This window comes from Canis lupus, chromosome 23 (genome assembly GCF_048164855.1).
Source record: "Canis lupus baileyi chromosome 23, mCanLup2.hap1, whole genome shotgun sequence".
NCBI classification, from domain to species: domain Eukaryota; kingdom Metazoa; phylum Chordata; class Mammalia; order Carnivora; family Canidae; genus Canis; species Canis lupus.
In genome coordinates, this window is record NC_132860.1 from 35,469,100 (window position 1) to 35,496,704 (window position 27,605).

The 27,605-nt window shown below is 37.6% G+C and overlaps 1 protein-coding gene and 1 long non-coding RNA gene across 4 annotated transcripts in view; one reads left to right on the top strand and one right to left on the bottom strand.

The window, feature by feature from the left end:
* The first annotated feature begins 2,287 nt into the window (after positions 1-2,287).
* Positions 2,288-27,605, top strand: part of LOC140615082 (uncharacterized) — a 45,973-nt gene continuing 20,655 nt past the window's right edge. The window contains exons 1-2 of the long non-coding RNA XR_012015757.1: positions 2,288-2,429; positions 4,414-4,586. This is a non-coding gene — a long non-coding RNA (uncharacterized lncRNA). The remainder of the gene's footprint in view (positions 2,430-4,413; positions 4,587-27,605) is intronic.
* PRCP (prolylcarboxypeptidase) overlaps positions 6,654-27,605 on the bottom strand; it is a 65,541-nt gene continuing 44,589 nt past the window's right edge. For all 3 annotated transcript variants that reach the window (XM_072794822.1, XM_072794823.1, XM_072794821.1), the window contains 4 exons: positions 27,285-27,457; positions 18,096-18,260; positions 17,082-17,269; positions 6,654-7,390 (listed from right to left, as the gene is read on the bottom strand). In XM_072794822.1, the coding sequence (XP_072650923.1) occupies positions 7,174-7,390; positions 17,082-17,269; positions 18,096-18,260; positions 27,285-27,457 (743 nt within the window). In that variant the 3' untranslated portion in view covers positions 6,654-7,173. The remainder of the gene's footprint in view (positions 7,391-17,081; positions 17,270-18,095; positions 18,261-27,284; positions 27,458-27,605) is intronic.

Here is a 27,605-nt window from a genome sequence, read left to right on the forward strand (position 1 = left end):
TATATTGTACCTTCCATTCTGAAGGTAGGAAGGCTGACCAAATGAACTGACATCATGGTAACATATAAAATGTCTTCTGTCAACTGCAAGGGATAGTTCTTCTTTTCCTTAAGATTTATTTATTTAAAAAAAAAATAAGATTGATTTATTATGGGACACTTGGGTGGCTCAGCGGTTGAGCATCTGCCTTTGGCTCAGGTCATGAGCCCAGGATCCTGGGATCGGGTTCCTGCATCAGGCTCCCTGCAGGAAGCCTGCTTCTCCCTCTGCCTGTGTCTCTGCCTTTCTTTCTGTGTCTCTCATGAATAAATAATTAAATCTTTAAAAAAAGATTTATTATTAGAGAGAGAGAGCATGTGTGTATGTGCGGGGCAAGGACAGAGGATGAAAATCTCAAGGAGACTCCCTACTGAGCCTGGAGCTAGACACGGGGCTCAATCTCACAACCTTGAGATCATGACCTGAGCCGAAGTCAAGAGTTAAGGCACTTAACAAACTGAGCCACCCAGGTGCCCTGTGTCCAGGGGTCTTTCTGAAACAGGAATAATCTAATAGCCTTTGTGGATGAGAGAAGGAACCCTTTTATTCATCAAATCATCTAGCTACTTCAATGTATTGCATTTATTCAAGGGCACTTATTGTACACCTCAGTGTCATGGCACTTTATATATCACCTGAGCAAAAAATTTCATTCAGAGTTTAATTATCTTGGAGTTACTGACTTGATGGTTTTCAGGAAATCTTTGACTATCTCTAGATTTTAGGCCCTACAAAAATAAAGAAAAACAGTTAAAATCATCTCCCAAACATATAGAGGGAGAGGCACCTGATTCCTTCTCTCAGCTCTGCCTCCACATGGCTGGTGAGCTATCATTGGTCCCATAGTAAGTTAACAGTATATTCAGGTATCTGGGCTTGTTTTTTCAAACTACTTCATTTGTGTTATAAAACATCATTCCTTCTCCCGCTTCAACTGTCTACTAAGGCATTAGAAACTGGCCAAAATTTTGGCTGTGTCCCTCCAAACATTATAAAATCTACTTCTAGATTAACCCAGATCAGCAAAAAAATATGTACATACCAGTAGTGTATTTCATTAGCTCATTATAGAATGATTGTTATACTATGGTGTTAAGATTTTCTTTATACTAAAGGATGAATACAATGAAACTTGGTAATATATATATAAAGAAGATGAAAAACTCATCACATTTTTTCCCTTCCATGAAGAAATTCCTTCCTAGGCTTCTCAAGGTTATTAATATGGTTTATCTTAGGCATGGTGTGAACTCTTTATCTTCTTTGCAGACGGCTGCTAGAAAACTTGGCCAAATTTTCTTGGCACATCTTCAAAAAATATTTAGAATTCCATGGCAGTATTTGTCAATGTATTTGGCAAAGCACTAGTTCCTCAAATGTTGTTGAAAAGGGGGTTCTGGGAAATGTTATCATTCTTCACAATGCACATGGCATATCAAAATTTGAGAGATTCTGTGGTAAAGATAACCTGCTTAAATTTATCTCAACCACGTTCAAATATTTTCATCATGTGTACCTTTTTGATGAAATATCCACTAACATCTGGTCTTATTAGCATTCTATGGAGTCTATTTGATAAATGCTCCTTTATAATTTGCATTCCTAGATCCATTTTACATCTCTATCCCTTTTAAATCTCTTTTGTCCCACTTGTGCTGTTTAATGTATATCTTTAAAACACCTTTAGAACCAGATGTGACAAAAATTTTTAAATAATAAATAAACATGTTAGCTATATGTAAGTTTATCGTAAGGACTGGCTCCTGGGTCATAGGGAAGCCACATAGACATCCCTTTCTTCCTTGCCCGCTCGCTAGCAGCTGCTAAGATCTTCACACCCGGATTCCTCAGTTTTTTGCCTGGTGACACTGACATGAAGTAGTTGGGGGAGATAGTCCATGCCAGGACCCCCTGGAGTGGCCTTCTCCTTGGGTGTGGGCAGGCCCTAATTCACTGTCACTTTGGAGTTGAGGTATCTTTCTTTCTTTAGTTCCTGTATTCTAAACAATAGTACAAATAAACATTTTTACACAGAAAACAAACAAACAAACAAAAACCTTGGGCAAGTAACTTCCACACTCCAGGCCTGAGCTTCTTATTAAAGGTGTCAGCCATGTTAAACATACATGCAGACCCAAGACTGAGTTTGCACTCTGCTACTGGAAGCTTCCAAACTCCTACCTCCATTATTAGATAACACAATCTATTGGAACCAGCCCCTTCTTTGCATTTGAAAAATGGCTTCAGAGAAATCCATGCACTTGCATGTCTTTCTAGTGGTCTAGTTCCCAGCCAACCTCAAGACAGGGTTACATTCAGCCTCCTTGACAAAGAGTGCCCAGCTGACAGAGTGGGACAGGAAGCCAGAAGCACACTCCGTTGAAGAGAGGGTAAATTAGGAAGTTCAAGTTCTAGAGTATTGAGTACTAAGACATTCCCTTTCCAAAATCTAGGGAGGCCTAGGGCAGGAGGTCACATGAGCACATCAGAGCTATAAAAAGGTGCTTGGCTATGGAGACAGATAGATAGAAAGCTTGGTCTTTCCACCCTGAAATGTATCTACTCATATAAATTTACAGAGGGCCTACTGAGACCTGGCTGCCAGACCCCATCCTAGAAGCTGATTACTAGAAAGAGTAAGACATAGCTCCTGCTCTCAGAGAACTTGGTCTTCCTAAAAAGACAGTGAGAACATTAAGCAAAATGACACAATTTGGGATATGTGTACTAAGTTAGAGGTAGTCGGGGACCATTTAAGGTACTAGAGATACAGAGATGAATAAAACAGACAATCCTTAACCTTGGTGGAGTTTACAATGTAGCTAACATATTAAGTATGAACCTTGTTCTTTGAAAGCATAAATTAGGAAACCATTGATTGCCTTTAGGAAAACTGAGGAAGACTTTACAGTGGAAGTAATCAAGCTGACCTGGGCTTTGAAAGATGCACACAAGCTTGTCATTGAAAACATATTGGAGGGTAATGCTAGGAAATGAATTTCAGAGGAAATTTAGAGTGACTGAATGGTGGGGCATAAGGAAAGTAATAGGTGGCAAGTAAGAATGGGAAATGAGTGCAGAGAGGTAGATCTCAATTTAAGCCATGGTTATACCACAGCACAAGTGGTAGGTTGGCTAAGTGGAGCTATATGTACTACAGCTTTAGGAGGATTAAGATGTTTAGGGCTTAATGTATGGTAGGTACAATATAGTTAATGGCTTCTGAAGTTTCCTAAACATTAGTTCCTTGAATTAACATCCTTTGGTTACCATCTATTCACCATGCTTTTCCAGCCCAGACTGGATTCCAGATCTTTACATCCAACAGCCCTACTTGACAGCTAGCTCTACGTAGTTATATCAAATTTTTAACACTCAGCCTGACAAAACTGAACTGAACCCAGAGTCTTCCTACCAAACCTGGTCACCTTCTACCCTCTGATGCTCCCTGCCAGTGTATAGCACATCTATCCAAGTGAATAAACCAGAAATCATCCTTGACACCTGCCCAACTTGTATCTCATAGAACACCACATCACCAAATTCCAGTAACATTTTTTACTAAATCTCTCTCAAATTCATCTACTTCTCATTGTCACTTCTACCAGCCTAGTCAAAGCCACCTTCTTCTCTAACTTGGAAAAATGGAAAAACGATGTGGTCTCTACATCACATGCTTGCTCCTTACAATGCATATTCTACTCTATAGCCAGCATGACCTTTTTAAATGAAATCTGTTCATGTCACTCCCGACCTAGGACTATCCTTGATTTCTCGTTCCCTATAATGACTCCTAATCATGGTCTACTTGAATGAACTTTATCCCTGCTCAAGTATGCAGATTCATCTTATGTCACTACCCCTGTGGTCTGCTATCCTACTGCAGTCGCCTGAACTTCTCCCTTTCCATCCTAAATAGTGGATCTTTGAAGCCATGGTTTTATGACCTCATTTCTCCTAAACACCTGAGAGTTATGAGCTTGTGAGGTAGTACACTTACAGGGGCCTGATACACCATGCTGGGAAGTCATCATGGGCCTTGTGCCAGCAGAGAAGGTCTGCAGAGAAAGAATGAAGCAACAACCATGGGAAGGAGAAGCTTTAGGCAGGGATCCCACACTCAGATGGAATCCGGCAGGGTAACATGAGTGAGGTAAATTGACAGGGCATGTCCTGTCTCAAGATATTCAAATTCAGAGTTCTTTCAACTGGTGGTTCTCAAAGTATGATTGCCCAGTATCACCTAGAAACTTGTGAGAAAGGCAACTTCCCAGGATCCATCCCCATGACATATTACAAATTCTGAGGTGATGCTCAGCAATCAGTGCTTTGTTGTTTTTTTAAAAAGATTTATTTATTTATTTATTTATTCAGAGAGAGCGAAAGAGAGGCAGAGACACAGGCAGAGAGAGAAGCAGGCTCCATGCAGGGAGCCCGATGTGGGACTCGATCCCGGGTCTCCAGGATCACACCCCAGGCTGCAGGCGGCGCTAAACCGCTGTGCCACCGGGGCTGCCCAGCAATCAGTGTTTTAACAAGCCCTCCAGGTAACTCTGATGCTCATATACATTTTATACTGCTGGCCAAATTATAAAAATCTGAGGAACAAATCTCACCCACAGGATGGTGACCTCTGTTGAAAGTGAAATGAAACAGAAAGTAGCAGTCTTGACTTTTCATGACTTTCTAGACCCTGGTTTCACTCCTTCATGATTCCTAGTTTTATTCAAATCCTGGAGCTAGTCTTGCATAGTTTCAATAAATTCCCTCTTTCGTTTAAGTTAGTTTGGTAAGGTTTTGTTACTTATCCAAATAGAGATTTCACTCTGTCTAATTAAAAGACAACAGCAAAACAAAACAAAACCTGGATTCAAAGCCTGTTTCTACCAAAAATGAGAGTTGTAGCAAGTCCTGTCTCTCTGGCCCACAGTGCCAAAACCTACGAAAGATGAGTTTGGACTGGATGATATCTGAGGTGCCCTTACCTTCTAATATACTAGACTAGACATTGATTCCTCTGGGTAATCTGATCCAGCGATTCCTTAAGAAAGGTTCCTATTTTCTTAGTTCTATCCATTGACTCCAGGCAGTTAAAGTAACAAAGATCAGAATAAAAACACCCCAATTCTTTATGTCTCTCTTTCCTTGTCTTTCAAAAGCATCATCTATTAATTAGAAATGCTTTAAAATAATAAGGCTTATCTCATGTTGCAATTCTTTTTCAATTTAAAATTAAATTCTAGCATATTATAATTAGGCTAACTTAAGGTTGCTGTCTGTAATGAAACATACATTGAAAACCATGTACATTAGACCAAATTATACTTGCATAAAAATATAGCAATTTTTAGCAGTATGTTTCCTCACAAAAATGTAACTCATCCAAACAACCAATATTAAATCAAATGGCAAAGTATTTTAAAGATTTTAAACAAGTATAAGGTTTCAAGGAAAATATCATCAATAGTACTGAAAATAAATAGTAAGCATCTCCTCTATTAAGCCCATAAATCCTGCATTATGTAACTTCTTAGCTGACAGAGAATAAAAACTAGTATTGTTTTGACCCTTAAATTCTCACTCCAGCAGACTTTTTTCTAATGCTGAAACAAAAATAGTGACCAAATGCTTTGATGGACAACTCATTACAATGAGAACTGAAGGCTTCCGAAACCAGACAAAGATTTTTTTCTGTATCTCCCAGATGCCGGGAAAGTAAGGGAAATACTTCAGTTTCCCACCCAAGAATGAACTCTATATTTGTACTTAAAAATAAATAAATAAATAAATAAATAAATAAATAAATAAATAAATACTTTCAAAATGATTGAGCTCAAGTACAGTTTTTGAAAAGCAGAGAATGTTCCCAAGGCAAGGTGAAGAAAAAAAAAATTACTGAGAGAAAATAAAAAGAAACAAGGGGGAAGAAATCTTTCAACAGAGTAGAAACTGTTAGTCTCTCTCTGTGTCCCTGAAAGGTTTTGATCCAACCCTATTTGTTATCCTAGAAAAGCTCTTCTGAAGAAAGGTCTCAGTGTAAGAACTGCTTGAAAGAAGCCAACCCCTTGGAAATAGGAATGGCTCAGCCATTTATTAATGTCAAATATGCTGCCTGCATGAATTAGTCAGCTTCTCTTTTGGAAGCCAAACAGAAAAGTTCTTGCGCACCTGCTTCTTAGCACCCTGACACTTCTGACTTTAATGACAGCACTAACAACTACCAGAAAATAGAATTTAAAAAACAAAATGCTGAATATAACTACATTCTATCTTCTAAATAGTTGATTCATCAATTTTTAAAGGCTTCTCACTGATGTATCGTGACTGGTATATAAAAGCTTGCTCAGATGTAAAAGCAAAAGCAAAACAGAGCCATTCTCCTAAACTGGCAAAATGTAACCAAATTACCACAAAACTGACCTTAGGAACAAAGAGAAACAGAGCAGAAAAAGGCCAGATTACTTCTGGCAGTACCATAGTGGCAAATATCCCAGAACGGAGAAAAGCTGGCCAAGTAGAAGAGAGAAAATTAAAGGACTTTCCAAAACCAGCCAAGCCCAGTACACACAGCATTCCCAACAGCTGGAGTGAGCCTCAGAAGCAACACACAGGTATAAGGTCCAGCCTTATTCTTTATTTATAGCACAGTTCAAAGTCAAGTACAAAAGGAATGACTTCCATTTCCTGGATTGGCATTGGACATCCTTCCTACCAGCTGCAATTACATCATTTTAATCTATTTTCTGCTTTTCTTTCTTTGGGGGGGGATGGGGTGTAACAAATGGACCAAAGAGACTTTAATCTCAAAATGAAGAGAAAGCTCTGCTTGCAGAGAAACAAAGGAGTAACTCTCCCTCTTGTGAAAGGCAGTCGAAAACTCTGCTCCAGTTATGAGGGCCACGGATGGTGTAGAAAAACTATCACAAAGAGATTCTTCGTGGAGGTGGCATGAAGATGGCGAGGACCTGGGATGTGTGATGGCTGCTGTCACCACCATCACCCTCTCTTCTATCTCAACCTTCGCCCCACCAAATCTAATGACAAAAAAGGGAAAGTAATTACATGTAGAAAACCAAAGTGAATGGGAACATGGGTAGAATGAACATAAAAGAAACCGAAAATGATCAAAATTGCTCAGTGCTTCTTTCTCAGATTGGCATAGTAATCTTTGATCCACTGCTTCATGTGTCTAACTTCCAAGGAGCGGGCTAATAGCACAGCCGTGGGATCAAAGGCATTTCTGGCTCGGAGATCTAGATGATGGGCCCCTTCTGGGATGGTGATCGCAACCAAGGTGTCTGTGATATCCTTGGTTACTCCACCTCCTGACCAGGGGTCTAGTTCACCATTGCTAAGTGAGGGAAAGAAGAAAAAATAAGATTGTTAGTTTTTGATAACTACACCCAGATACGACAGGAGAAACCTATTACATGTATAACATCTTAAATTACAAGTTTATAACCTGGGGGATTTGATATGAGGATCTAATCTGTCATATAAAAAGCTGCTTCATGCTAGAGTTTTACAGTATTTCTGCAGCTAAGTATAAGAAACAAAATCAGAGAAGACTGAAGGTGGTACTCTATGAATCAACCAAACTGCTCTAGGACTTGGAATTTAGAAGCCTGATTTCAGTCCCAGCTTCATCACTCAAAAGTTCTATGACACACAATGCATTAACAACACATGGCAATGATACGTGGGTGTCCTTTAAAAGCTCCAGGCAATGTATATACATTTTACTCTGTAATGAGCCAACATTGATACATTATTATTACCTTTATTACTAAAGTCCATAGTAAAATCCCCTGCGTTTCATCTATTCCCTCTCCCTTTCCCCACCAACTATCTGATTCAGTTTCCTCATCGTAAAGTAGAGATAATAAGGCCGACCTCATAAGGTTGTTATAAGGGTTAAACCAGATAGTAGATGTGGATGTACTGAATAAGGACAAGTGTCAGGTACAGAGGAGTCCTTCAATTAATACTGATTTCCTTCTTTCCTAGGATGCAACTACCAGAATGATGAAAAAAACTCCCATATTTAAAAATGCTATTTATCTCAGCTTAAAAAAAAACAACAACTGATTTTCCCCCCTCTTTAAATAATACTTCCCTCTTTATACACTACTTTTAAAAATAGGATGGTAGACCAGAAAAAATTCCTCCAAATCTGGAATCAGAAACTTTGGGCATTACTCAAAGATCTTCATTTTATATTATCTTTAAAGGTAATTTTATTTGTCTTGGCTGGTTCACACACCACCTCTCAGACTGATGTAAACAGGATCACTCATTAAAACTGGTTATTTAGCTTAGCTGAGTAAAAGCCCAAAACTCCACTGACAGTATTCCTAACAATACTATTAACAGCTCTGTTGAGATTAACTCCCCCAAAAGTCACCCATGCAAAAATGTACAATTCAATGGTTTGTAATATGTTCTGAGCATGGTGGGCTCTTTCTTCCTTTATTTAAAGGCAGGAGATAAATTCCTATGTGAAATGTGCCCTCCCTTGTTGAAATGGTTATCTTCGTTCTTCTTGCTGGCTGTGTAGCTTGTGGACTGGTGTGTACATGAGAGCTCCCCCTTTAGGGCTTACAACCATTTTTTTTTTAAGATTTTATTTATTTATTAATGAGAGACACAGAGAGAGAGAGGCAGAGAAATAGGCAGAGGGAGAAGCAAGCTCCCTGCGGGGAGCCTGATGTGGGACTCAATCCCAGGACCCCGGGATCATGCCCTGACCTGAGCCAAAAACAGACACTTAACCAACTGAGCCACACTGGAGCCCAAAAAAACGTTTTGGCATTGGTGGGATAGAACTCACACCTCAGAAGAGACTGGAGCCTTAATCCAGCACCTTGGACTGCTCGGCCATGCCACTGCCTAAACACCCCAAACCAAGGGTAGTTTCCTCTTAGCACAAGAGGGCCCCTTTCCCCTGCCTGCCTTTCTTCTAACTATCCTCCATTAATATGAGGGTTCCAATTTCTCTAAATCCTTGCCAATACTTATCTTTTTGATTATAGCCATCCTATGTGGGTGTGAAACGGAATCTCATTTTGGTTTTGATTTGAATTTCCCAAATGACTGAAAGTACTGGGAACTTTTTCATGTGCTGAAGGGCCAGGTGTATATCTTATTTGAAAAAAATGTCTATTCAGATCCTTGAACATTTTTAAATTAGTTATCAACTAAATTCATTTGATCAACTTTGAGTTAATTTTTTTGTATAATTATGAAATAGGGATCCAACTTCTTTCTTTTGCTTGTAAAAATCCTTTTTTGCCAGCATCATTTCTTGAAAAAAAGCTATTCTTTCCCCAATAAATTGCCCTGCCCCTTGTGGAAAATCAATTAACCATACACATAACAAGAGTTGATTTCCAGACTACCAATTCTCTTTGAAAGATCTGTATGTCTTTCTTTATCATAGTATTGTAATATATGGATTATGGTAGCTTTGTAGTAAGTTTGACAACAGGATGTATGAGTTCTTCAAATTTGTTTTTCCTTTTTTAATACTGTTTTGGCTACTGTGGGCCCCCTACATTTTTATATGATCAGCCTGTCAATTGATGTGAAAAAAATCAGCTGAGATTTTGATAGAGATTATACTGAATTTGTAGATCAATTTCTGGAATATTAATACCTTACTAATATTATCTCTTACACAAGAAAATGAGGATGCCTTTCCATTTTTTTTAGATCTTTAATTTCTTCCAATGTTTCGTAGTTTTCAGTGTATAAGTCTTACACTTCTTGTTTTTCCTAAGTATTTTATTTTTGATGCTATTGTAAATCAAATTGCTTCCTAGCATTATTAATCCCACACCTACATAGAGTAATTTAGAGTTTACAAAGCTTTCACATTTGACTATTATAACAACTCTGTGAGGTAGGTTTAATTACAGCTCTTTTATAGATGAGAAAACTAGTGTCCAGAGAAATGAAAAGACTTGCCCAAGTCACTCAGCTAGAAATGGCAAAACTGAGATACAAACTCAGGCCTTATAACCCCAGTCCAATGCTCAATCTTACATTACATTGCATTTCATGGACACAATTTGGAAATCAACAGCACATATCCTCTTGACTTGTGTGGTGCAGAGTAAGAAGAGCATAAACTTTGGGATCAGACACATTTGGGTTCCATTTCTAGGTCTGCCTCTCAGCTTCTTAATCTCATGGAAGTTAAGATTCCTCAAAATAAAATAAAGACTGAAATACCTGGATTTAAGAACATGGCAACTATTAGATCATTTTCCCCTGGTACTGTATCTCTTGGTATATCTTTATCTACATAATCACTTGACATACGATATGTTACAAAACATTTTTATGTGCATTCTGACATTTGTTTCATGACATTTGTTTCATGTACATCCCATTTTGCTGATATTGGTACAAAGCCCAAATAACAAATCTTCAGGGTCACATTATCAGATATATGAAATGGTTCCCATAATTTGCATAATCATTTTTAAAAGTTTCATCTATAAGTACAATCTAGGGATCCCTGGGTGGCGCAGCGGTTTGGCGCCTGCCTTTGGCCCAGGGCACGATCCTGGAGACCTGGGATCGAATCCCACGTCAGGCTCCTGGTGCATGGAGCCTGCTTCTCCCTCTGTCTGTGTCTCTGCCTCTCTCTCTCTCTGTGTGTGTGTGACTATCATAAATAAAAAAAATAAATAAATAAAAATTTATAAGTACAATCTATACAGAGATGACTATCAAATAATATCTTTAGCGAGGACCTTTCTCCTAAACTACTTGACATTTTTACATGGAAATCTGATTAGACATCTCAAATGTACTAGGTCTAAAAAAGAGCTCTTAATACTCCTCAACTCTCAATCAGCCCTCCCACTATCTTCCCAATCTTTGTCAAAGGCAACCCTATCCTTCTAGTCAATTAGGCCAAAAAGTTTGATGTCACTTTTGAATCTCTTTCTTTCACACCCTATCTATCACCAATTCCTGTCAGTTAAATCTTCAAAAATATAGCTAGAACTTCAACACTTCTTACCACCTCCACTGCCACCACTCTGGCTCAAATTACCATTACCTTTAACCTAAATAGCTCTTTAACTGATCTTCCAGCTTTTACTCTTATCTCCGGCCTTAGAGCAGCCAATTTGACCCGGTTAAAACCTGAATTAGATTATGTCACTTCTCTACTCAAAACACTGAGTTTTCCCATTTCATTCGGACTAAAAACCAAAATCTTTACTAGGACCTATAGGTTTCTATATCATCTAGGCCCTCGGTGGCCTCTAATTTTATCTTGTGCTACTCTCTCCCTCATCAGTTCCACTCCAGCCACACTGACCTTCTTACTATAGCCAGGACATTTATCTCTCAAGGCCTTTGCCTACTCCTTGGTTTGGAGTGTTCTTACCCCCCCAACCGTATGGCTACCTCCTTCCTCCAGATCATTTTTCCAGTGCTCCCCCTTGGTGAGGTCTTCCTTGATAATTCTCATCTAAAGTTGCAAACCTTGGGCAGCCCGGGTGGCTCAGCGATTTAGCACCGCCTTCAGCCCAGGGCCTGATCCTGGAGATCCAGGATCGAGTCCCACGTCGGGCTCCCTGCATGGAGCCTGCTTGCCGTCTGCCTCTCTCTCTCTCTCTCTCTCTCTCTCTCTCTGTCTCTCATGAATAGCTATATAAAATCTTTTTTTAAAAAATAAATAAAATTGCAAACCTTGGGGTGCCTGGCTGGCTCAATTGGAGGAGCATGTGACTCTTAATCTCAGGGTCATGGGTTCAAAGCCCTACACGTTGGGTGTAGAGATTACTTGAATAAACAAAAGAAATAAAATACAATTGCAAATCTTTTCCTTTCTCCCAACATTTCATGGCTTCTTTCCTGGTTTATTTTTCATTCTTAGCACTTAGCTCCTCTTAACATATTTATAGGTACTATCTTTACCTATTTCTCCACCTAGAACTCCATGATGGCAGGGACTTTGTCTCATTTGTTTATCATTATATCTACAGTGCCTAGAACCAGGCCTGGCACATGGTAGGAGCCAAATATTTACTGAACGAAGGAAAAAAATCTAAGTGTCTAGTTGTCTGCAGCCTTGTACTAAATGCTCTACAAAGAGATATATAAATATATATATGCAAGTTCAGGAACATGAAATCACTTTAGTACTTTTTACATGGGAAACCAGTTAATATAAGTGATTAATAAAAATATAGAGAAAATATATAGACCTTCAGCTGTGTATAAGTAGTGGCAAGAACAATTAACTAAGATCTAAGTTATATACCCTTAGCAGCCCATGACCTTGGGTAAGTCATCTAACCTCTGTGAACCTTAATTCCCATATGTATTGTGAAGAAAAACAAAAAATTTTTAAAGGATTTATTTATTTATTTTAGAGAGAAGAAAGGAAGACAGCACAGCAGCAGGGAGGGGCAGACAGAGAGAATCTCCAGCAGGGTCCTCTCTCAACCCAGGGGCCATCATGGGCCTCAATCCCTTGACCCATGAAATTATGACCTAAGCTGAAAACCAAGAGTCAGATGCCTAACCAACTGGGCCACCCAGGCACTCTCACAAAAATTTTTTTAAAGAAAAGATAATGCTCCTACCTCACAGATATTGTGAGGTTCAAGTTAAATAATAATGTGACAATAAAGTATAAGCTATAAAATACTACACAAATGTGCAGTATTATTATAATTATTATTATCATATTCTGTAAGCATGAGAAGTGTTAATACTTCTGAGAGGTTAATGAATTATGAAAAGGGATGTAAAGGCAGGTCTCCTAGAAATTTGGCCAGAAAAGGAATGTGATCAACGTTTTCCAGGTAAATATACAAACTAAATGAGAAAATAAGCACACACGCACGCATGCACACACACATATGTTTACGCTTGAAATACAATTTTAAACTTCCTGTTCTAGGGGCACCTTTGTGGTTCAGTTATTTTAGCATCTGACTCTGGGTTTTGGCTCAGGTCATGATCTCATGGGTCCTGGGATTGAGCCTACCATGGGCCCCATGCTCAGTAGGGAGTATGCTTTAAGATTCTCTTCCTCTGCCCCTTACCCACTGGCATGCTCACTCTGTCTCTCTCTTTCTCAAATAAATAAATCTTAAAAAAAAAAAAATCCTGTTCTATTCTCACCACATCTCTCTTTAAAAACAAAATGAATTCAACTGCAACTTAATAACATCATTCTTGGGGGAAAAAAACACTCCAAATTTTGTTAAAAACAAAAAGGATAACTCATATGCAAAATACAGCCTTAGTTTTCAACTACCAGATAAATTCTTATAGTAAACTACACAAGGGGTTAGATTCTCTTAAGTGAACAAATAGCCTTTATCATTATTCCAATTTGACAGGACCAACCCAGATAGGAAACTCTCCATTATTTGCAAAACAAAAAAGCCATCCCAACAGCCACATAATAAGCAAACTGCATTTGATTTAAAAGGTCATCTGAATCAGCCCAGTGGCTTAGCAACAGTGTTTAGAGTTGCTGAGAGACCTAAGATGCACATGGACTTGAATTTTTTGGTCCTAGACACGTGAAACCTAAACCAGCCACTGGGACATTTACCAAAAAAAAAAAAAAAAAAAAAAAAAAATACTGGCTTTCACGAGAGAGTCAAGATGCCTGGATAAAATTCCCAACAGTGAGCTTCTAATCACTGGCAACAATTAATTTGCCTGAGAAATGATATTAAACTAATCAGCTCTTCAGGGACTCCCTTTAGGATTTATATTTAAATAAATGAGCATGACCACTGGTAAGATAACTTCTTACCAGTTGAGACTGGGAGAAAAATAAATCCTTCTAACAAAACAGCTGCAGAATAAGAAAATTACTGAAATGGAATGATTAATGGCCACTATTTATTAAGTACTCATTCATTCAACAAATGTTTACTGAGTGCATACAATGTGTTCAACAGTGAACGGACAAAATCTCTGTCCTCATGGTGCTTACTTCCATGATAATCTATTTACTCATTAAAGTAACCCTATTTGGTAGTCATTACCTCTAACTTCTACAAATTAGCAATTTGCTTGGGGCTATCCAGCTAACTTGGTCTCCCCGACTTCAAAGCCCAAGCTTTTAATTTTTTTTTTAAGATTTTATTTATTCATGAGAGAAAGAGAAAGAGAGGCAGAGACACAGGCAGAGGGAAAAGCAGGCCCCATGCAGGGAGCCCGATGTGGGACTCGATCCCGGGTCTCCAGGATCAGGCCCCAGGCTGAGCCACTAGGGCTGCCCCCAAGCTTTTAATCTAATTAATCCCATAAATACAGACTGAACATTCATTCAGAAAAGTAGTCACAACTGGATTTGTGTGAGATGAACTAAGGAGAGAAGCATGGACATAAAGATACTTTCCAATTGGTTCCTCGAACATTTTCTTACTCATCAGCAAAAAACTTTTTCTAGCTGGTAGCCACTAAGTAGACAGAACAGCAACACCTAAGGCTGTCTCTTTACTTTGGGAATGTGTTTTCTTCAGAAAAGCAGGTAAACTTTGAATTTTTTAATAACTTTAAAATATTTACCTTGGTTTTCTCACCTAGCAGCATAAAGATTTCTTTTTAAAAGTAGACTTTAAAAGATAAGCCAGGATCTTCACATAGTCCTGCCTTTAAACTTTCATATGCCTGTGAAGCCTTTCTAATAAGCTTTGTATTTCATTCCTTGTTTTTATGAACACATACATTTCTCGGGCATCCAATATGTGTCAATACTGGAGCAAGTATTAAGGGCACAGATATGATTAAGACAAAGTCTCTGCCATTAAGAAGTTTGCAATCTCATGGAGGAGACAGAAACACAAATAGATAATTTCCACACAGAGTGCTAAGTGCTATTCACAGGTCTAGGGGAGCTAAGAGGGTAAGGGGAATCTAACCTCTCTGGAGGACTCAGGGAAGGGTTCTTAGAGGACTCCTGAGTCTTAAGAAAGGAAGAAAAAGAGGAAGGGAAAGGACATACAAAGACAAACAGTTCCCTGTAGCTGGGACATAAATACAAGGCAGAGAGTATATTTCCATTTATTCATTCAAAAAATATTTTTTTGAGCATATATATTTGTCAAATCTGGGTCAAATACTTCCTTGGGTTAACTCTTAAGCATCATACAACACTGTGGGGTGAGTGGTATCATTATAGCATTTTACAGAAAAGAAGACTGAGGATTGAAGAGCTTAAGTAATTTTATTTAAAACAGCCGACTGGACCTTTCAACAGTTCAGTTAGAAAATCCCTCCTTAATACTGAATTAAAACTTTCTAACACTAAACTATAATTTCCATCTGTTGGCTTTAGTTCTATCCCCAAAACTTTTCTCACAAAATCTGCCCCATTCCTCAATGATGATGATTTTGATAGCCTCAGCAAAATAATATAAAAGGGCAGATTACTAAAATATTCATCTATAATGGTTCAATCTAATAAAAAATGACAATGTATTTAACCAAAACTCCTATTAAAACCTTTATACAAGGATTTAAAGACTCTACAGATCAACTTGGACTTTAGCTTTACAAGGTCAAAGCAAGGAAGGATGAGCTTAAAGTATCAGCATGCTACAGAAATCCATTTAAATACTAAATGGAGATAAATTACCAAAGAAAAACAAAACAAAACAAAACAAAACTGACAAAGTCCTTCTTTTGAAGGAACAAAAATGAACCTGGAGATCCAAAGTTGTGTTTAAGCCTTTTATACTAGGTCCCTTCATGCTTTCCTGATTTCACACACCCTACTTTGGCAGTTTCCTTAAGTAATCTATACTTAGATCTATTTGCTCAACCATTACTTTATAAGGCTGATCTGAAGAGTAGGTTGGTTTGAAGAATCCTCCTGAGAACAAGAAACACAACTTAAAAAAATTAAACAAAAGAATCTTTAAGTTTTCCATGAAAGTGTTTCACCTTTTATTTGGGGCAGGTATCCTGCTGGGTGAGCAAACAGCATGCATCTAATAAGACAGAAGCTCTTTTGCAAATTGGGCAGTGTCACCAGCCTAAATACAGAGAATGATCCTTCAAAACAGCACTCCTCACTCCTAAAAGCTACCAGCCATGTGCAGAAGGCCAAATTTGACCCTCATTTTAAAGACTTGTAAAAGAATGACTTTTACAGTTTAAACAATGGCTCCAGGTTAAGAGGTATGTACACTATCTCTCTACTATTTAGATTTGGAGAAATTTTTTGAGTAATTGGTTGTTAGCTTAATAGCTGACCAAATCAAAATATGGAAATTTTAAAATCACAATCAGATACACAAAGGAGTCTATTTAATTAATTTTAATATGAGCCCAAACCAAATATATCCCTTCTAAAGAAACAGTGTAACATAGAAGAACAAACACAGGTTTTGTAGTCAGACAAGCCAAGGTTGAAATCTGGCTTTATCACTTAGTAACTATAACAAAGCTAGATGAGGTCTGGCAAGTGACTGAACACAGTGACCTTCACTTTCCTTCTCAGTGAAAAAGGGACTATAACAACTATTTCATAGGACTGTTGTGAGGATTCAATTAGGCAATTTATTTAAAGTGTCTCATATAGTGCCTGAAACAGAACAGAATAAGCACCTCAAAAGTGTTTGTTGAGGGGCACGTGGGTGTCTCAGTTGATTAAGCGTCCGCCTTCAGCTCAGGTCATGATCCCAGGGTCCTGGGATCAAGTCTCATATCAGGCTTCCCACAGGGGGCCTGCTTCTTCCTCTGTCTCTGCCTCTCTCTGTGTCTCTTATGAATAAATAAATAAAATCTTTTTAAAAAATAATAACACAAATTGAGAGCAGCAGATGACGCTCCATTTTGTGCTAGCATCGTTTCATAAATGATTTAAATTTTGTTACTGTTATTGTTTTTAAGCCTTTTAAGCACGTTGGTAATAGAGTATAAAATCTATCTCTTGTGTAGCATCCTCTGTCTTTCAAGGAAAAACATGATGGATAGCACTACTGCATTCTATATTATTGTCAGCATGCATCAGTAAAATGTCAGTAAAACTGTCAGTAAAAACTCACCTAAAAATGATGTTTGTGTGTGCACTTATGTTTTTGCCTCCATATGTAGTAATGATCCAGGCAGGCCTCGGTCTCACACCCCACTGTTTAAAACAGTCATCAGAAAATTCCCTCAAGTTCCATGAGTGAGGTTCAAACATGTCATCAATACCATTAGTACAAAAAGGCATGACCATTTCTGTGCAGGCCTTAAAAAAGGAAATCAAAAGAGAATCCAATAAGAAAATGAGGCACAAAGAGTTAAATAAGTTATCCAAAGTCATACAGCTAGTAGTAGCAAAGCTAGGGTTTGAACTTAGTTGATTTGGCTTCAGAGCCCCTGATCTTTATCTCTGTCATACCACCTCTCATTATTCCTGGAAAGACTCAGCTGAGAAGTTACAAAAATTAGGGCTACATATTCTTCCTTTTTAAACTGCTTTCTTTTGCACTTATTATCATAATGAATCATCAAAACAACTCTGGAGGCAAAGTATTTTTATTATTATTAGTCTCATGCAGATGAAAGAATGGAGGCTAAGAGAGAATCAAATTAGACTCCCCTTCCTTTCTGCATCCATAAAATACTTCCTTTTTGGAAGTAATATAAATAGTTTATAATATAAATAGTTTTTTCAATGAACTATATTTGAAGGTGAGATCATGTCCTATTTACCTTTGTATCTTCAGAGCCTACAATGTTGTCTGGCATGTGGTAAGTACCCAGAATATATTTGGTGATGCTAAATGAAGGAAGGAAGGAAGGAAGGAAGGAAGGAAGGAAGGAAGGAAGGAAGGAAGGAAGGAAGGAAGGGAGGGAGGGAGGGAGGGAGGGAGGGAGGGAGGAAGGAAGGAAACGAACAAATGGAGGGAGGGAAGGAACAAATGAACGAACAAACTTATCCACGGTTCACAGTGTAAGACAATGGAGCCCATATTTGGATCCAGGTTGGTGACAAAATCTTGTGAACTCTGTCACAGTATAACCATATCAGTGAAAAATAAGTTCCACTTGAGGAAATGATACATGCTTACCTGATAGCTCCACCCCTGGGTTCCCAGACTGCTAGTTGTTGTCTCTGATACATTGAGGCAGCTGGCCTGGCCTGAATAATTGTAATATACATTCAGAGCTTGGAAAATATTCTGCAGAAGCTGTGCATCAGGTACGTTGGGATTTCTCAAATACTGGCACACTACCTGTCATTTTAAAAGGACATAAAGGAAGAGTCAGAATATATTTATAAAATCATGATTTTTAATGAAACAAAGAAATATGATTTTGATTTGTCTATAAAACAATCTTAAACATCTAACAGCATTGCTTGACAATTTTTATCTCGAGTATAATCCTGTTCATAAATGAATAAACCATCATTCTCTAAGTATAAAATTTAAATTACTCTTAGCTATAGAAATAAACCAGTCATTTGCATGGTGTGCAAAATCCTCCACACCTACCACTGTAGCTTCCTCCCTTGTTTCAGTCTAGCAAAATCATTCCCACCACACCAGGCTCTTTCTCTCCTCTTTGCCTTTATTCACCCTGAAATACCCTTTTCCCACTCTCCCACTCTCCCACTCCATTAATGTCTGGCAAACACCAATTCATTTTCTATAATACGTAGCTTAAGTATCACCTCCTCTGTGAGGCTATCATTAGCTATGCCCTCAAGTTGGGAAGAACTAGATCACTCCCTTTGTGCTTCTACTTATAACCTGTACTTGTTTCTAGCAAAGCCCCTATAACACTGCACTGTATTCATTTGATTCCAGAACATCTCACTCAGCACTTAGCAAGGTATCTGACACCTAAATGCTAACTAAATGAATAAATACATTTTTGTGAAAATGCAAAATTTATAAAATTTCTTATGGAAAAACTGTATCAAACTCCAATATCTGTTGTATGATAAGAAGCATACCAGGTAGTACCCTAGATTCCAAATATTCTTATTACTGAACTATAATTAGCACCTGAAACTCTAGTACTAAAAATCACACAATACTCAGGGTCGGGAGTAAAGCAGGAATGACTAGACAGGGGTGTGGGGAACTTTTAAGGGAAGAAAAATATTCAATATCTTCACAGAGGTCTGGGTAATACAACAAACAGTCCACCTGGAATTTGTCTAATTAACTGTATATAAATTTTATATTAAAAAAAGAATCATACAGGGGATCCCTGGGTGGCTCAATGGTTTAGTGCCTGCCTTCAGCCGAGGGTGTGATCCTGGAGTCCCGGGATCGAGTTCCACATCAGGCTCCCTGCATGGAGCCTGCTTTTTCCCCTGCCTATGTCTCTGCCTATCTCTCTCTCTCCCTCTCTCTCTACGTGTCTCTCATGAATAAATAAGTTAAATAAAATCTTTAAAAAAAAAGAATCATACAAATAATAAACTCTAGTTAATGATGATAAAGAAGAAGTACACTAATGTCTGCAACTCACTGAAATGCATTTAAAAGGTAAAATGGAATGAAGGATAGAAGGATGGCTAGGCAAATATGTATGTGCTAAATCAAATATAGCAAAATGCTTTTCTAGAATTTAAGTGGTATTTTTATGGGTGTTCACTGTCCAATTATTTCAGTGTTTCTGTATTTGAAATTTTCACAATAAAATGTTGGGGAAAAATCACAGGCAATGGAATCAGAGTAGAAAAACAACAATAGCTACTAATTACTAAGTTCTGGGTTTACAATCATTATATCATACATTCCTCAAACAATCTTATCAGATATATTATTGTCCACTATTTTACACAGAGAAATCGAATCTTAGGTTAAATCACTTTATTTAAGGTCATCCAGCTGGTAAATGTTAAGATCTAGATACAACTCCAGATCTCTCTAGTTCTGAAAGATACATCTTATCCATTACGCTACACAACTTAAAAAGCATTCCTTGTAAAACTGCAAATAGCCTCAATGGCAAGGAAAACACATTTATTAAGTTTGCATCCTCTATTAACACCTTGACATGAAGTCAGTGATTTGGTCCTTTCTCCTCTCATATGGAAAAGATTGTATACAGCAGGCAAGTTCTGATTAAGAGAGAGAGAGAGAGAGGGAGAGAGAGAGAGAGAGAGATGTCCAGAGAAGAAAGAGCCAGGAAAGAAAGAGTCTAGTTACCCTACTTCAGGGAGAGACTCTGGGCAGCAGAAGCCACAAGGCCTGGGCTGGGGACGTGCTCCCACTCAGGAAAGAAGGACACTGAGAAAGGAAGTGAACAGCAGAAAGCAAACCATCACAGTTCTGCTTAGGACCAGTTTCCAGCAACACCTTTCTGAAAAAAAAAAAAAAAAAAAAAAAGGAAATGTGAAAAGGCAGAAGAAATGAATCAGAGAAAATTCAATGCCCCTCCCCAAACGCATTTACCACAAAAATATTTCTGTACTTTGTGAAAAAACAGTTTCATAGTCAAATAATTTTAAGAAATGTATCTGCAAATGTGAACAATTTACTTGACTGCAGGATTCCTCAGAGCCTTTAACATGCTCAATGTGGCTTTCCAAAAGGGAGACAGAGTGTGCACTACTCCCAGTAAGTTTTAGAGTGAAAGAAAAGTCAGAAATTAAGGTGTCCAAAGAACTTGGATATACATACCTTAAAAAGTAACAGAGAGGTCATAAGAATAAGATACACCTGAAAAGGTGTACATAAAGAAACAGAATTGAGCAAGCCTATCAAACCTAAAGAAGTAAGAAAATGTAAGCTGAAGAAAAAAAGGCAAAAAACAGTGTTTTCTGACAACTTTCAATTATTCATGGTAAGTCAAAAATACCTAACATTTGCATAGCACCTTTCTCAGAAAATGTTCCTAAGAAATACTCAAGAAAATATGGAAATTAAGGACCAATCACAGAATTTGTTAAACTACTAATTCCCAACAGTTGATCAGCATTCCTTCTTTACTGTGGACATTAACAGTGGACTCTGCTCTTCCCAATTGCAACATAAAACTATGGAATGGATCCATGGGATGCATAGAAAAGCATTATGTTCAAGCACAGCTAGATAGATGAGGCGGGGTGACAATGTAAGCTGGGCAGGAGGAAACGGGGAGTGCTGACGAGCAATAACAAACAAGTGGCTTAAAACTCTGGAAAAGAACAGTAGCAAGTTAAGTGTGACTCACATGCTGGCATCAGATCCCCTCTCAGAGCTAGAACACTAGGCCTCTGTCAGGCAAAGAAAAGGAGTCCCCATGAATAGCCATCTCTGCAAACAGCAGTTACTGTCACTCCTTAAAAGACACAAGCATGGCTGGGGACCGGCACCGGCTGACAATACTTGGGTTTCTGCAGCCCCAGTTACACAGAGAGAACATCATGGTCAGAAACTTGGCGTCTGCTAATAGAGATTCTGTGTCCAGATTAAGGCAACTCCTGGATCTACTGTCCTCTGTGAGGTCAGGGCTCCCTTGGAGTACTGGGTTCAGTTCTGAGCATCACACTCTAAGAAGGACAATGATCAACATGAGAAAATCCAGAGGGGAGCAAGTAGGATGGGGAGTTGAGGAAAAGTTGAAGCAATCCTACAATTCCTCATTTGTATCATTCCTAATCTTTCATACTACAAAAGGCTACAATAAACAACCTTGGGGCTAAATCTTAACATATACTCTTAATTGTTTTCTTAAGATAACTGATTCAAAGTAAATAAACATTTTTTAAAAGATTTTATTTGAGAGAGAGGGTAAGAGCGAGAGTGAGAGAGAGAGCGCACACACAGGTGGAGGAGGGGCAGAGGGCGAAGCAGACTCTGCTAAGCAGGGAGTTGGGAGGAGGAGCTTGATCTCGGGACCTCAGGAGCATGAACTGAGCTGAAGGCAGATGCTAAACCAACTGAACAACCCAGGTGCCCTGGGAAAGAAAAAATTTTAAGGCCTTTGCTACATCTTGTCAAGCAAGGATGACAGAAGAAAGAAAGTACCAATTTATAATTCTACTGGTACACTAGATAATAGAAGGCCTTAAAAAAATCACTTAAAATTTTTTGGTAAAATATTTACAAATTTACTAAGAGAATTTTATTATTTTAGTGCTTCTAAAGTTCCCGTCTAACGCAAAAGTTCTGTGAGTCCAAGCATCATCCTCTAGCATAAAGAACACAATCTCTACATATTTCTATATAGTTTAACAATTAGGGTTGCCAACTACTTCCATTCAAAATACTCACCACTCATGTACCTCTGTACTATATTTTCTATTCATTTTGTGGACACAATCAAATTAGCTTCTTCTAAACAATTTCTACACAAGGTATGGCATTTCTACTTAAGCCATAAATTCACTGATAGGAGGGTATCGGGACTGAGGCTGCTAGTACAACTACTAAATACCCCTTAAGGTCAGGTACCTTCCCTACAATGACCCAGGGAAAACATACAATGGCCATCCCCAAATCACAAAGGCAAAAAAAAAAAAAAAAAACCTTGGCAAGGTCTGGCTAGTGATAAACAGTCTGAAAACTACAAATATAAGTTCTAAACCGAGACTTTTGCCACAAAGTCCTGGTAAAACACTGTTCCTCTATTATTATATAACAACAATAATAGCTATTGTTAATATCATATAACTAGTATCAATTTAGTGCTTACTATACACTATTACATTCTCATTATGAACCTAATAAGCATTATAATTACTATATCCCCACTTTGCAGATGAGGAAACTAAAGCACAGAGAGGTTAAGAAACTTGCCCAAAATTATACAGCCAGGAAGTGGCAGAGCTGGGATTTAATTAAATGCAAGACTCACTCTAGAGCTTCCATTTGTAATAACCAACACTACACATACCCAACTTCAAAGTTGTAGTATTAGAGAAAAGTAACACAAACAGTGCCTAAATATACCTGTAGTCTTATGCTTAACTTATTAAGCAAAATTTTTTATTCTTAAACTATCTTTATATTTTTCTAAGTTTATTTTAGGTAAAAATTCTAATAAAAGGGATTCTGTGGCAATATAAAAGTCACATAACTTTTGAAATATGTAACAAAAAAAGAAAACTGTAAAATAGAGTAATTAATATGAGGCTCAACAATCAACATATGAAATACTTAATTTACTTTCTATTTCCTAGAACAAAGGTGAATGCCCAGGAAAAACTTAAAAAGAGCATTATAAGTCCATTTTAATAATTCTGGTTTTCTTTTTCTTTTTTTTTTTTTAAATAATTCTGGTTTTAAAGAGTATAGAACTAGATAGAACATTCCAATTTTAGTACCAAACTAATTACTTTTGCACCCAAATATTTAGATTCTGCCCTTTGACCCCACATACACTACAGAAAGTAAAGATAATGATTTGTTTAAAAGCTTTACGTGTCCCCTTACCTTTAAAAATAAGCATTTGAATAAGAGAAAGATAAAGGGGGCAAAGAAATTTTTTTTAAAAGGAAAGAAAGAAGATGGGTTAAAAAAAAAAAAAAAAAAAAAAAAGACCAACCTCCTCTCAGAAAGTATGGTCCATCCACATTAGAGAAAGGATTAAGCAGATACATTCAGCTTTTCTAACAGATTTTCTTTCTCTAAGGCTTCAATACCCCTCTCACACTCACAGATAATCACATTAGTTTTGTCATTAAAAGCTCTCTTTTCATAGAATGCACCTAAACCGCTTAAACCACCCAGAGAGGTCGCATACATTATCAAACACCAAGACAAACGGAAGAGATTTTCCATCTTATGTCTTATTATTTCACTGTATCTATCTGCATGCTCAGAAGGCTAAGCCAAAAGATTTGGTGAGTTATCAGCTAAAAACCTATTCAAAATAAACAACCTCTATAGTATCCTTAAAAACTGCTCTTTAAACTGAGAAGAGACCTGGTAGTTTTTAATGCTGACAAAGTAGTCAAATGACAGAGAGGTTTTTCTATTTCCCTTTTTTCTTCTTCCCTGCATTCCCTCAGCCAAGTCGATGATTATTTCTGCATGAATGTTGCAGCTTCTGTTAACAGTAAACAAAAGCAAATGGACTCCGAGTGTGCAAAGCTCACAAACAAATTAAAAGAATGATACTGGAGTTGACATGGAAAAGGCATTCAATCACTGTCTCTGGATCCTTCAGAACTGTACAAGGTCCAGGCAGAATTGAAATCACTTACTTTTTTTTCATAACCTAACTGTTACACATTATCTCACTATCCTAAGCCTGAGTTACAGACTTAGAAAAGGACTGCTGTTTGTCAGCTCTTTAAAAAGGAGGAAGTGTATCAGAGGGAGGAGGAGTCCTGGCTAAATGGAACTATCCAAGTGAAAGAGCGGTCCCCAACTGGGTAGTGTTTCTGGGATTAGTGGGTTGAGAGAACAGAGAGGAGGTCAAGAAAGGAGAAACAGAATGAACAGTGAAAGAAAGTGATCTGAAGCTAAAAGTTTGAGAGGGAGGCATGTAGTAGAAAAAACTCTGAAATCATATAGGATAAAACTGGAAATAGAGGCAATGAAAATTCCTCAAGCAGGGGGCAAAGAGATTTCTTTTGGTTGGGGTACAAGCAAGAAACAGAATCATATTATAAGCAATTAAGAACTCCTTAATATGCCAAAAGAAAGGATAAAGCCAGTAAGAAAGAACTGAAGAGAAATGTAAAAGGTGATTGTCGGGCAAAAATACAAGTTATCTTGCCCGAAAAATAAACTTTTAGAATGTAAAATATACAAAAGATAAAAGAAGGATTGTGCTAAGTCAAAAACAGATGACAAATATTTGAGATATACTCAATTAACTTTGAGTGAATATTTAGGAGAGAGAAAGGATAGAACATTTATTTACATTTAAGATGCAACAACAAAATATCTCAAAAGGAACGTAAAAGAAATGGAGAGAAAAGCAAAGTTAGTGTTCCTTGTTCCAAATCACACAGAAATGAACACTAAAAAGCTGTATTCTTCTGGCTTTTTTCTAAATCAGGGGTCAGCATGCCAAATCCAGGCTATTGCCTATTTTAGAAATAAAGTATTATTGTGACACAGTCTTCCTCATTGATTTATATTTGTCTATGGCTATTTTCTTGCTATAACTGCAGAACTGGGTAACTGCAACAGAAACTGAGTGGCCCACAAAACATAAAATATTTATTATCTAGTCCTTTACAAATAAAGTTTGCCTACCTTCATTCTAAATAACAAGGGAATTCCCCATGTTTTTATCACCTGACAAACTCATTTGCTCTTCGAGTGGGCATAAAAATCCAAACATAATTCTCACTTTGTACAAAGAATACAGTTAAATCTGATAGTTGACACAATATGGCTAGAGATCCACCCAAAACTTCAGCCAAATCCTCTGCTAATCCAGGGCAATATGGTAGAAGATCAGAGGCTCTGAACAATGGTAGACCCAAGTTCAAATTCCACTTTCACCACTCTTCACGGAGTTTAAATTTCCTCTCCATAAAACTCCATAAATTTCCTCTCCATTGTAGCTTTTTCCCATATTGTGGGGATTAAATGGGATAGCATACATGAAAGTATTCTGTAAACAGTAAAATAATATAGATAAAGGTATCAGCACAAAGACATATATGGAGGCTAACTGGCTCAAATTTAGTTTTTTCTCATTACTTTGATCCAGGTTTTCTTATCATGAAAGAAATCTGCTCTTTTAAATAATTCTGTATTGATTAAATTCAATTTAATTCTATACACATTTACCTCTGGCCTGCTATATGCAAGACATCCACTTGTCATTCTATATTTTCGATGATGAATAGCAAATGACTCTGTTCCATTTGGGTTACAAAGTTTTGAGCAAAATGTTCATTTAATATTAAGTTCAAAAAGAATGTATTAAGTTGAAAGTGCTTTTGAAAACTGGTTCTCATATTATCAAGTGTATTTACATTTCCGGCACTTATTGTAGCTGTAAGATCAGTTATATTCTCTAAACTTAACCATTAAGTTGGCCAAACTTTGATTTTAAAAGTAAGACGAGGGGATCCCTGGGTGGCTCAGTGGTTTAGAGCCTGCCTTTGGCCCAGGGCGTGATCCTGGAGTTCTGGGATTGAGTCCCACATCAGGCTCCCTACATGGAGTCTGCTTTTCCCTCTGCCTGTGTCTCTGCCTCTCTCTTTCTCTCCCTCTGCGTCTCTCATGAATAAATAAATAAAATCTTAAAAAAAAAAAAAAAAGTAAGATGAATGTTCTTTACAAAAGAATGTTTAAAAGGGGATACACAATAAAGAATTTTGCCATGCAAAGAACCTAAACATTTATGGTGTAACGTATCTTTATACTTTACAGAGTCTCTTCACATCTAATATTTTATTTGATCTTCAGCACAACCCTATAGGGAATGTAAATATCATGATCTCATTTTGTAGAGCAAGTCATTGAGGTTTGGAAGAAGACTGCCTCACCCAAGATCACACGACTGATAAATGGTAGTTGTAGATCAAGGATTCAGAGTCAGTACTCTTTCCACTCCACTTTGCTGCATAGTTATCACTTCTTTATGATATGTGCAGCGCTTAGAACACATTAGCAGTTGACTGAATCATAGCACTATGATAGCAGTTGCCATTTATTAAACACTAACCATATATAGCATAGGTCTATGTGTCTCACATAGATCACAAAGATTAATTATCCATGCAAAGTATACAGCACAGGACTTGGCATATAGTAATCATTCCATTAGCAGCAACTACTGGTCTTAGTTCTAATTCAAACAACTCTATAATCTACACATTTTTTCTCCTTTATTCAAATGAGAGGAAATTAATGCAGCAAAACTGGGTAAGGGGAGCCTGGGTGGTGCAGTTGGTTAAGCTGCGAACTGTTGGTTTGGGTTCAGGTGGTGATCTTAGGGTCTTAAGATGAGCCCTGCATTGGGCTCAGCACTCAGTGTGGTCTGCTTAAGAGAGCCTCTCCTCTTCCCTCTACCCCTCTCCCCACTGTGTTCTTTCTCTCTAAAAAATAAATAAATAAATCTTAAAAAGAAAAGAAAAGTTAGATAAGATGTCCAAGGTGAGTAAGGATTTCTGCCCAGGTTAGTCATACCAAAGTCATATCATACTTTGTCACTGGAGATTCCTCTGATGCTGAAAGTAGCAGAAAGCACCAATTTAAAAAACAAAACCCTGACACTAATAGTACAATATACGTTAACTACCTTGAATATAAATTTTTTTAAAAAAAGGAAAGATGCCTTCTAAAAACAAAAAGAGAGTGAGACAAGTCCATATTAAAAGTGATGACAGGACATTTTCCTATTACCTTGATAGGCCATGGAGGCAAAGGCTGTAAAAAGTCAGACTCATAAGGGTAGTCCACCATTGCCATATTTATCCAGGTTTCAGAGATCCAAATTTTCAAATGCTGGACATCCTGAGTATTTGTTAGTGGGGTACATAAGTGAAGGGCTTCAGAAAGCCAACCCAAGCCAGCACCTGAGAATAGAATCACATTGTTGGAATCTAAAAAGCAGTCCCTGACAGAAAGTTTTATTTGGTATTTTAAAAAATTCAATCTTCTATATCATTTCTCCAAGAATGCTTTTTCAACATTTAATAAAATATTTTTAGAGCACCTACATAA